Genomic DNA, 12560 nt, shown 5'->3' with positions numbered 1-12560 from the left:
TGCTGAATTATTTGGTTAGTTGGTAAGTTAATTTGTTAGAGAGTTTGATGAACATTTTGATACACATATCACACACACACACACACACATGTAGATTTATCATCGCTACTACCACTGCCATCATCACCATCAAACATTTGTGTTCCAACAAATCTGAGGACTGTATCATGCTCCAATGTCTGCTTTAGCATGGTGTCTACAGTTGGATCTTCTTCCTAATGCCAACCATTTTACAGTGTGTACTGGGCATATGTTTTTTTCATGGCACTAGTACCGGTGAAGTTGCTATGTGGATTGTAAGTCTAAGATCCCTTCGACTGAGTGGGGCTACAGTAAAGGGGCTTATGTTAGAAGATGAAGGGTCAAAGCATGAGAGAAGGAGCAGAAGAAAACAGGATTCTTATCAAGAATCAGGATAGAAAGATTATTGTAAATACTAAAACATTTTCTAGTGAATGCACTCCACAACATAGATTAGTGGAAAATGAAAAAATGTCAGAGCCAGACAGACACAAAAACAGAAGACAATGTAGAGAAGGGACATATGGAAACTAAAATATCTCACAGTTGAAAATAGGTTTAGAAAAATTCTAATTGATACCTATGATTGTAGGGAGAAAAATTAAGATACCTGTAGCATATATATATGTGTGTGTGTGTGTGTGTGTGTCTCTCTCTCTCTATATATATATACAGGAGTCATACCCAATGACTGGTGTAGCAACACCATAGTCAATTGCTACAAAGGTAAAGGTGATGCATTAGATACGAATAATTACAGAGGTATCAAATTGTTGGATCAGGTAATAAAGGTCACAGAGAGGGTCATAGCCCAACTAATTAAGGAGAGAGTCAGTCTAGATGAGATGCAGTTTGGGTTTGTACCAGGGAAAAGCACCACTGATGCTATATTTCTGGTAAGACAGCTGCAGGAGAAATACTTAGCCAAAGATAAACCTCTGTACATGGCTTTCGTTGATATGGAAAAAGCTTTTGACAGCGTCCCTTGATCACTTATCTGGTGGTCAATGCAGGAACTAGGGATAGATAAGTAGTTAGTGAGAACTGTACAAGCCATGTACAGGGATGCTGTCAGTAAGGTGAGGGTTGGCAACGAGTATAGTGAAGAATTCCGGGTAGAGGTGGGGGTCCACCAGGGATCAGTCCTCAGCCCCCCTCTTATTCATCATAGTTCTCCAGACAATAACAGAAGAATTCAAGACAGGATGCCCCTGGGAGCTTTTCTATGTTGATGACTTTGCTGTAATAGCTGAGTCACTATCAGAACTAGAGAAGTTTCAGGTGTGGAGGCAAGGTCTAGAATTGAAGGACCTTAGAGTCAATCTAGCAAAAACTTAGTAAGTCTTAGTAAGTAGGAAGGCAGACAAATCACAAATCCCTTCAGGTATATGGCCTTGCTTGATCTGTAGAAAAGGTGTAGGTAGTAACTCCATAAATTGTACCCAGTGTAAGCTATGGTCACATAAGAGGTGCAGAAATATCAAAGGAAGGCTAACTGAGAAGATAGTTTTTGTGTGTGGCAAATGCTCAGGGGCAATAAACACTGAAAATGTGCAGAAAACAGCTTCCATCACATGCGAGGGGAAAAAACTAGAAGTTACCTATGTGACAAAGTCAGTAGTGGGGGTGGATGTTCTGAGAGTGTAGCTGCTAGAATAAGAATAACCTGGGCAAAGTTCAGAGAGCTCCTACCTCTGCTAGTGACAAAGGGCCTCTTGCTCAGAGTAAAAGGTAGACTGTATGATGCATGTGTGAACAGCCATGCTACATGGCAGTGAAACACAGGCCATGACTGCTGAGGACATGCATAAGCTTGCAAGGTATGAAACTAGTATGCTCTGCTGGATGCGTAATGTCAGTATGTATACACAACAGAGTGTAAGCAACCTGAGAGAAAAGTTGAACATAAGAAGCATCAGATGTGGTGTGCAAGAGAGACAACTACGCTGGTATGATCATGAGTTACGTATGAATGAGGATAGCTGTGTGAAAAAGTGTCACACCCGGCATAACTACAGAGTTGTACCCCCGACTTTGGAAGGTCAAAACTTTCAGAAAAATGAATATTTTTTAATGAAATTTTCTATGCATATATTATTTATTATGTAGATTCCGAATATACAAAAATTTTCGGTGAAAGTGTTTTGGAATGGGGGTGGGGGACAATTTTCGGTAATTCCAACAGAGTCCACTTAAATTCCTCTTAACTTCCAGGAAAATTAATATTTTTTCGTGAAATTTTCTACAAATATACCTTGATGTATGTACATTTCGAGCATGTAGGAATTTTGAATGAAACAACTGCAGGTTATTTTTGAGAAGTGTTCCCCACACGGTGGTGTTTCGGAGAAAGTCGTCCATAATTGTTTCATTTTTCTCTATTATGTGCGTATGTGCATCCGTAGATTTATAATGAAGTAATATGCTGCTTCTGTTCTCTTCTACTTCTCTACTAGAAACGTTTACTTTGGAATTTACTTCTATTGAGAAAAAAAAATCGTGTGCATGTTATTTTTAACGTAAGTTTTCTTATGACGGCTTCTCTTTTCTGCTTATTAATTTTCCTGGAAGTTAAGAGGAATTTAAGTGGACTCCGTTGGAATTTCCGAAAATTGTCCCCCACCCCCATTCCAAAACACTTTCACTGAAAATTTTTGTATATTCGGAATCTACATAATAAATAATATATGTATAGAAAATTTCATTAAAAAATATTTATTTTTCTGAAAGTTATGAGCTCCCAAAGTCGGGGGGGGGGGGGGGGTACAACTCTGTAGTTATGCCGTCACACCCTAGCAGTAGAGGGAACCTGTGGAAGAGTTAGACCCAGGATGACCTGGGATGAGGTGGTGAAGCACAACCTTCGAACGGTGGGCCTTACAAAGGCGATGACAAGTGACCGAGACCTTTGGAGATATGCTGTACTTGAGAAGACCCAGCAAGCCAAGTGAGACTGTAACTGTGGCCTATGTCTGTGCAGCATAATCGGCCCATTTAAGAGTACCCTTATATATATAAATAGCTAGCTGGCTAGATAGATAATGGATATCATCATCATTTTAACGTTCATGCTTGTGCTAGTCAGACCAGAATTCATTAAGGCAGATTTACTACAGCTGGATGGATGTCACTTTTGTTATTAGTACTCATCTGTTTCTAAGCAAGGTAATATTTCCTCATGGCTGGATGTGTCATCCTGCTGGTACTCATTACAGGTGAAGAAACTGGAGCAATGTGAAATGAAGTGCCTTGCTGAAGGCTCTTCATTTCACATTGCAATCATGAGTGAAAACTTAACAATCATGAGTCAAAACTCAACAAAACTTAAACATGAATATTTATAGAACACAATTGTATTTACCGGCATAATGAATAACCAAACCATCAATTTGAGTAAAAGCTGACTGTTTAGATTTTTTCTCAATACTATCAATTAATTGAATACGGAGGACCACCAGTGGTTTCTTGGAACCAAGTTTAATGAATAATAACCTGCAATTATGGTAATAGATTTAATAATTTAACATATGCATGTAAATACATAATATAAACAATAGCAAAGACTTGCGGTTGTGGATGTTTAACCCTAAATATACTCTGATCAAACTGACTTATTCTTATTTTCAGACATAACGTGCTTATTTGTGAATAGTATATATCATTTTTACAGAGTTTTAAACTTAAATATAAGGATGCATACTATACATAAAAACTCAATGTAACCATCGCTTTTCAGTCAAGTGTGTTGCCATATTTGGGATGGTATGATCAGAAGCAAATTAGTTATCTCTATTACCCAAGTTAATTGATGTGTAATGAAGAATTAAGATCATTATAATAATGTTGCATCTTTCTATATTAAATGTTTAGCATAACAAGCTGATGTCCCAAAGGGATTCTGCTGTCAATAATCAAAAATATTACTTGATTTATACAATGTGAAAATTAAATCAATTAAGCAACCAATAAGGATAATAATCAGTAAGGTTGCAACTGTGAGAAGATTGGGTGCTTACTAAAAATCATACCCCATTATCTTAAAAAAAAAGGTGCCAAGGATACACTATGTCTAAATAAAAGTAAAGGTGGTCACAACTGGAACATTTTGATAATAGGTTTATATAATATAATATAATAGGTTTATATAATGAGAGATAACCCAGGGTTAAAGAACAACAACAACAACATTATCTGTTCAATTACATGTGATCATTGCTGGTTAACAACAAAAACAAACAACAGTGACAATAATAACAAAAATAAGGCTTATAAGAAGCTCACATACCTTCGGTTGGTAAGTACTAAATATCCCATTCCATTACTGGTCAAAATGAGAGATGACACTGCTATAATCCATTCGATAAAGGTCAGCTCTTTTTTGATGGCTGGTAAGTGGGAGAAGTGTTCCTGGTTCTTCTGCCAGGATTCCAGGAAAAGGGACAAAGATTTGGGGCTTACAACTGACAAAAGATATTGAAGATGAATCACAATAAATATAAACATGTATGTATAGACATATACACACAATACACACACACAAAGATGGTTAGAAATAAGAAATGGAACATTAATTCAACTTACAAGTCTGTTTTTCAAGTTTGGAGAGTACAGTGAACAAGTTCTTCTTCATATTATAGCAATGACATACATCTAAGATATGTAGCAGTTGCAGGAATTCTCCTAATTCTGCCAAAACAAATATACACATAAAAGTAAAGAAGCATAGAAACTTTACAAAAAGGGAAAAAAAAAAAAAAAAAAAAAAGAAATGAAAAGGTTGGAGTAAGTTCTAAACAATTTAATTGAGCCTAATATGTGACTGATATTTATATATTTTATGAACCCCACAAGGCTGAAAGGCAAAGATGACCTCAGTATGATTTGAACTCTCTCACTTTAATAACTTTGCCAGTTTTTCAACATTTCTGTGTCCATAGGGTTGATAAAAGAAATACTAATCAAGTACTGAGATTAACTTATGAACTAATCAAGTACTGAGATTAACTTAGGAACAAAGCCTTTGTGGGGTTACTCATCCTGCTAGAAATAGCAATCAGATGTTCTTCAAAGCACATCCTACAGTTTTAAAAAATAAATGACACATTGAATGCTGTTTTATTTTATTATTATTATTTGCTAGGTCTGGAGGAAGGGGTTGTACCTTCATTTTTCACATGCTATTAATGTTTTTCTTAAATTGTTGTAGAGCAACATATAGCGCATATGCATACATACTAACACTAGTATGGATACATACATACACACACACACACACACACATATATATATATATATATATATATATATATATATATATATATATATATATATATATATATTGATAGTAATGGTAAGACAACAAAAGAATGAAAGAGACCTCGATATTATGTAAATAGAGGAACTTATTTGTAAATATAATATGTGACAATTATTTGGTAGCCATGGTAAAACTCTGAGTTTCGGATGTCAGGGCGGAAACCTGCACCGGTATCTCTTCAGTTTTCGGGCCATCAAAAAATGCTATGAAAATGACCATTAAACAAAGGGAAATTATTACGTGACTGACCATTATTAAGACAAAAGAGCTATTAGAATGACCGCTAAATAAGGGGAGGGAGTAAAAGGTAAAGGAGTAAAAATGCTCATAGCAATTGCGTGACTGTGGATGAGCATATGCATCTAGGCACATGTACGTGGGTGTGTGGGCGCACATGTGTATGTATGGACATGTGCGCTTACATGATTGCTATGAGCATTTTTACTCCTTTATCTTTTACTCCCTCCCCTTATTTAGTGGTCATTCTAATAGCTCTTTTGTCTTAACAACAGTCAATCACATAGTAATTTCCCTTTGTTTAATGGTCATTTTCATAGGATTTTTTGATGGCCCGATAACTGAAGAGATACCGGTGCAGGTTTCCGCCCCAACATCCATAACTCAGAGTTTTATCATGGCTACCAAATAATTGTCACACATTATATTTATATATATATATATATATATATATATGAATGCATGCAAGAGTATGTATGTAATTGTGGGTATGTGTAATATATGTGTTTGTATGTGTATGTATATATATATATATATATATATATATATATATATATATAATGCCTGTGTGTGTATGTATATGTACGTATACTTAGAAATTTGAATGTGCATGTGCTAATGTTTATTACATCCATCTCTAACTCTCTAATTTATATTACTACTTTTTTTCTTTACTCTGTCCTCTAACTGTGAATAGGATTCCTGATTATTTACTATATATAATAGCCTTATTCAAGCATAAATTTTGTATTATTTGATTTTCTGTCTGATGAATTTCTTATAAGAGATATCTTACATGTTTTTCCTACATTTGTAACTCCTATTAGCAAATGAAACACATGTAATAGTGAATAATAATACCAAAACTTGCTTCCAATCTCCTGTTTTGATATATATATATATATATATCATCATCATCATTTAACATCCGCTTTCCATGCTAGCATGGGTTGGACGATTTGACAGGGGACTAGCGAACCAGATGGCTACACCAGACTCCAATCAGATCTGGCAGAGTTTCTACAGCTGGATGCCCTTCCTAATGCCAACCACTCCAAGAGTGTAGTGGGTGCTTTTTACGTGCCACCGGCATGGAAACGAGATCGCTGCTCTGGCAGTGATCCCGCTTGGATGGTGCTGTTAACGCTCCACTGGCATGGTTGCCAGTCATCAAATTTGGTTCAGTTTTGATATATATATATATATATATATATATTTGACAGTATGCAAAAATGGTACATAAATAACCAAATGTACAGAGAAAAAATGATCGATTGATAGTTAGATGGATGGTAGAATGGACAGATTGGAAGGACGAATGGATGGATTGATGGATGGGCAGTTAGTGAGATGGATAGATGGACAGGTGGATGGGCAGATGGTTGTATAGATAAACAGATAGACAGATATGTAGATGGGTTGATGTAGAAAATTACAGGAAGGAAAATAGAAAAATATATTACGTATATCATGATTTGGTATTTTCAGTGTATTTAAAGATTTAGAATTATAAGATTTTTGATGATCAGGTTCATCCATATTTGATATTCCATAATCTCTCAGCAAGCGGTGGTAATCTTCATTGCGCTTGTGTTGTGGTATTTTTCTGGACACTTCTTTTATGAGTCTAAGAAATGAAATTAAACAATTAAAATAAAGAAAGATACTTGTCTACAAATAAAACTTGTAACCACTCAAAGAAAAAAAAAAAAAAAGGAAAGGGACTCAAATATCAAACAGGATTAGGCAAAGAATTGTATTTTCTGCTTTCTCATTCATATTTGGAAGTTGGTGCTTGTGTTGTTTAGCCTCAAGTTAGCCTTGATCTATGATCAAAAAAATTCCAACAGAGATCATTCTGTCTTTTAAGATGCAGTTTTATCTCGGATTATATTACCCAGAGCATACCTTTTTGTCTTTTAAAAAATGGCAGTAAGTTGAAGGATATTTAGCTGCTATTTTTACCAGGTCACACATCTGTGCAGAGTCTCTGTTGGAACACGTCTGGCTATAGGGAAATAGTGGATGGAAATTGAAAGAAGCATGTTTATGCTGTGTGTGTGTGTATGTGTGTGTTCATATGTATGTGTGTATGTGTGTGTGTGCTTCCTTGTCTATCCAAGGGGAAATATTACCTTGCTTGGCAACATATGAAGATTGGCAATAGGAAGGGCACCCAGCTGTAGAAAATCTGCCTCAATGAATTCTATCTGACCCATGCAAGCACAAAAAAGTAGATATTGAAACAATGATAATGATCACAATGACTTCAAAGCATAGTATAGTGATACAAAGATAGCTCACTTCCTAAAAGTTACCTAATCCTTTGTTGTCAAAGTTCAAAAGGTGCTGGAAGCTGTTGATGGGGATCTATCATCAGCAGCTAAATGTAAAACAAATGCACCTGCTCCTAATACTATCAGAACACATAACTTTGTCGAAGAAGTTCAAGAAATAATTGGTTAAAAACCCTGGAAAGTCAATCAGAACCATTGTAAAGGACCTCAAGGTTTCAAAATGCACCATCATAAGAATTGTTCACAAGGGCATATGGTACAAGTTGTATGTGATGCAGAGGGGTCAGTTTATGTCAAATTGTGACTAGAGAGAATTATTCAGTCCATGCAAAGTGCTTGCTAAACAAGTTAAAATACCACAATGCTGAAATGCTTTGGTTTTTCTTCAATGAGAAAAACTTAGATCAGGGTTAATATATAAACTGAAAGAATGACAGATGGATATGCAGAGATCTGAATGAGGTTCTAACAGTCATGCACAGTAAGTTCCCAGCAACTGTGATGATTCTGGGAGATATCAACAACGAGGAAGATGTCATGCCTCCTTACTTTTTTTACAGGTCTCAAGAGTCAATTCACTTTCAACACCACAGTATCCCAATCTTTTCTGCCTCGAGGCACCCTTGTCAAGCCTTTCAGAAATCCATAGCACCCCTATTAGAAAATCTAATATGACAGTTGCTTCTTGATTCAGTGTCAGTATAACAAAACCTTTCCTTGGATAATAATATCTGTGTTAGAAAACTATGTCCTTGGGATTGATAATAAAAAAATTTCTTTATGTCACCAATGTTGATATAATAAACATAAAATAGATGACAATACAAATATGTAATTGACAACAATACAAAATATAAGATGACAATAATATTTATTTTTAAAATAGTATCAAAATGTATTTTTGGCTCTAAATGATCAATCATGATACCACATATGTAGGTATATTTCGCGGCACACCAGAGTTCTGTGACACACTAGTTGGGAACCTGTGCTCTACATAGAGGTGTTGGAGAAAGTTGTGAGGCCCTAGATAGACTGAGTATGCAATAAAAGACTGTATGTCTTCCAACAAGACTCTGCACCATCTCATAAGACTAGGACATCCCAGGCACATGACTTCTTAGCTCACCAGATCTCAATCCACTGGCCTGTTACATATGAGGCATAGTTGAGAGAGAGATCAATCAATATCCCCGCAACACCATACAGTCTCTCAAGTCTGCTACAACCAGCACTATATTCAAAATTGATAAAGATCATCTGATTTGGGCATGTCAATACTTCCAACCCAGTAGTGAAGCAGCCACTGATGCAGATGGTGTATTTATTGAATAGGTGTGACAAAAAAATTCTCAAGATTATTTGTACCATTTGTTTCCAAATACAACTTTTCTTTGATGAGGTTTGCACCTTTTTCTAAATTCATACTAATGACCTTAAAAAAAAACTGACACACCCAATATGTATATGACAGATTCCTTTCAGTTTCTGTCTAGCAAATACACTCACAAGGCTTTGGTCAACCCAGGGCTGTAGTTGAAAACACTTGCCTAAGGTGCTATGCACTGCTACATAGTGGGACTGAACTCAGAACCATGGAGTTGTGAAGCAAACTTCTTACCAGACAAACATACCTTTGCCAGAGGGTCCTCATTCTCACACTAAATTATATGAATCAGAGCACGACCTTTTGAATAGTTACATGACCTGCTGTTAATAGACACCTAATATTTATCAAATTCTTAACAGCTATAAAATAGGTCAAATAAAGTCTTAAATTTCACAACTTCTTCTGCAATGAAGGTGAGATGGCCATAGCTAATAACACTGATTAAATGCTACAATTTCTGTCTTACATGCTTGCTCAGAGATGACTTAGATTATCCTACAGTAATGATAGTAGCAGTAGCAGCAACAACAGCATGGGATCCTCTGTATGGTCATTTGAGTGATTAGAAATAGAAGCCAAATCACCCTCAACTTACAACCTACTCTCTAGGGAAAAGATAGGAAGCACTGGATAATGTAGCCCTACATACTAAAACTAGATAGCCATTGGATAATGTAGCCCAACATACTAAGACAGGATAGCCATGGCTGGAATGCTTCAATCATATGTCTCCTGAATTTGGAGAGGAGGGGAGGATAAACAACAACAGCATTCCCTCCTGCTAATTATTCCAATGGACTTTGATGATAATTATTACTCACTTGTATAACTATATTTTAAAATATATGTATACTAGCAGGCCTCCCGGCCTTTGGCCCAGTTTGTATGGTGTTGAAATGTATTCATAAGGCACATATTGGCATCTATCGTAACGCCCATTTTCCTTACAATAAAAGTTGTTAAAAAGCATTTAAATATTTCAGAACATAATTTTACAAATTTATTTAGAATATCTAAATACAGAAAGTAATACAGATAATAATAGAGAAGTGTATTGTATGAAAATTATAAAACATTTACAGACCTTCAGTATATACAATATATGAAGATTTTCTGTGGGCTTCCTGCTCTGGAACAACCTACATACAACTAACCATGTAAGAAACAGCTCTCTTCTAGATGGAGACTGACAACCTGTAGTGTTTGATCTTTGGACTTGTTAATGGTCAATGTGTAACCGACTTTCACTGAGAATTGCAATTGTTGGTATTAGTGATGTTCTGGGTATAGATACAATGTCTCCATTACTACATCCAGTGAGGATTTTTGCTTCGATAATGTGAGGCTGTAGTTCAATGACAGCCATACGTGTACCATTGCACAATCTTGGCTGATCCAGGTTTCTGAGAAGCGTGATGACAGCCCCCTTCTTCAATTCAAGGATATGTGGTAGTGTGCTGGACGGTTCCAGACTGTTGAGGAATTCAACAGGATAATGAACAGCCTCATCCTCATTGACAACTTTGTTGATAGATTTATAGATGTGACTACCTTCATCCTCCCTCTGTCTCACTTATTTTTCTCTCTAACCCCCTTTCTATCTGTCTCATGTATTTTTCTCAAGAGAGAAAAAGAAGTAGAGGTAATGAGAGAGTGACACATATACAACCAGAGAGAGGGGGGGATAGTGAGAGAAATAGAGACATAGAGAGGGACAGAGGTCCAGCATCTCACTTGTCTTTTCTCCATATCTCCTTTCTCTGTCTGTCTCTCATGTGTTTTCTCTCTAGAGAGAAAAGGAGGTAGAGGTAGTGAGAGAGAGAGAGAGACATACAACCAGAGAAAGAGAGGAAGGTAGTGAGAGAGATAGAGACATAAGGAGGGGCATATAGACAGAGAGAAGGCAGAGGTGTGGCGGTGACTTCAAAGGAATAAATGTAATATATAAACTTAGAGAAATGTAGAAGTGGATTGAGTGGTAAGTGGAGTATTTTTTCCCTGTGTAAAAAGCATTATGGTGAAATAGACAGTACATGGATTGCTAGAAATAAGAGCCAATACACCATCAACTTGCCCCCCCCCCCATTCCATTTTCAGAAAATAAGTGCACAATTATCTGTGGAACAGTCAAATTAATTTATATGATACAAAAAACCTGAAATATTATGAATTCGATTTAGTGTTTTCAGTGGTCAACATAGAAACAAACTTTGCTTTTTATAAGGTTATATAGATATTACAGTGAAATAGACAGTGCATGGATTGCTAGAAATAGGAACCAATACACCACTATCTCAGCACTCCCAATCTATTTTCAGAAAATAAGTGCATAGTTATCTGTGTAATGGTCAAATTAATTTAAATGATACAAAAAACCTGAAATATTATCAGTTTTATTTAGTGTTTTCAGCAGTAAATGTACAGACAAACTTTGCTTCTTATAAGGATAGAAATAAGATATAGACACTGTGGTGAAATAGACAGTACATGGACTGCTAGAAATAGGAGCCAATACACAACCAACTCGCCCCAACTTCAAATCGATTTTTGGAAAATAAGTGTACAATTATCTGCAGAATGGTGAACCTTGAGGGAACCTGTGGAAGAGGTAGGCCCAGGAAGACCTGGGATGAGGTGGTGAGGCACGACCTTCGAACATTGGGCCTTACTGGGGCAATGACTTCTGACCGAGACCTTTGGAAATATGCTGTGCGTGAGAATACTCGACAAGCCAAGTGAGACCTAAATCCAAGGCCTCTGGCAGGGGTGTAGCCAGCTCACTTATGCATACCTTCCTTCATTGGACACTAAACTCCGCTTGCGAAGACCTGTTGCCAGTGCCGCTAGACTGGCTCCTGTGCAGGTGGCACGTAAAATACACCATTTTGAGCGTGGCCGTTGCCAGTACTGCCTGACTGGCCTTCGTGCCGGTGGCACGTAAAAGCACTTACTACACTCTTGGAGTGGTTGGCGTTAGGAAGGGCATCCAGCTGTAGAAACTCTGCCAAATCAGATTGGAGCCTGGTGTAGCCATCTGGTTCACCAGTCAAATCGTCCAACCCATGCTAGCATGGAAAGCGGACGTTAAACGATGATGATGATGATGATGATGATGATGATGTAGCTCACTTAATTAAATGTTTAATTAATCAGTTGCTTGCTTAATTAGTTAATTACTTGCTTAATTAGTTAATTATTTGCTTGCTTAATCCGTTAGTTAATTAGTTGCTTTCTTTCTTAATTAATTAATTAGTAGCTTGCTTGCTTAATTATTTAATTAGTTGCTAGCTTGCTTAAT

At 36.6% G+C, this 12560-nt stretch overlaps 1 protein-coding gene across 5 annotated transcripts in view; it reads right to left on the bottom strand.

Annotated features, from left to right (window-relative positions):
* Window positions 1–12560, bottom strand: part of LOC106882353 (DENN domain-containing protein 3) — a 59621-nt gene that overhangs the window by 12160 nt on the left and 34901 nt on the right. For all 5 annotated transcript variants that reach the window (XM_014933001.3, XM_089350868.1, XM_014933002.3 and 2 more), the window contains 4 exons: window positions 7039–7202; window positions 4603–4707; window positions 4307–4481; window positions 3383–3513 (listed from right to left, as the gene is read on the bottom strand). In XM_014933001.3, the coding sequence (XP_014788487.2) occupies window positions 3383–3513; window positions 4307–4481; window positions 4603–4707; window positions 7039–7202 (575 nt within the window). The remainder of the gene's footprint in view (window positions 1–3382; window positions 3514–4306; window positions 4482–4602; window positions 4708–7038; window positions 7203–12560) is intronic.

The sequence above is a fragment of the Octopus bimaculoides genome, chromosome 4, assembly GCF_046866305.1.
Source record: "Octopus bimaculoides isolate indiv1 chromosome 4, ASM4686630v1, whole genome shotgun sequence".
Taxonomy (NCBI): Eukaryota; Metazoa; Mollusca; class Cephalopoda; order Octopoda; family Octopodidae; genus Octopus; species Octopus bimaculoides.
The sequence above is the reverse complement of the archived record's forward strand: the minus strand, read 5'-3'. Positions and strand labels throughout refer to the sequence as shown.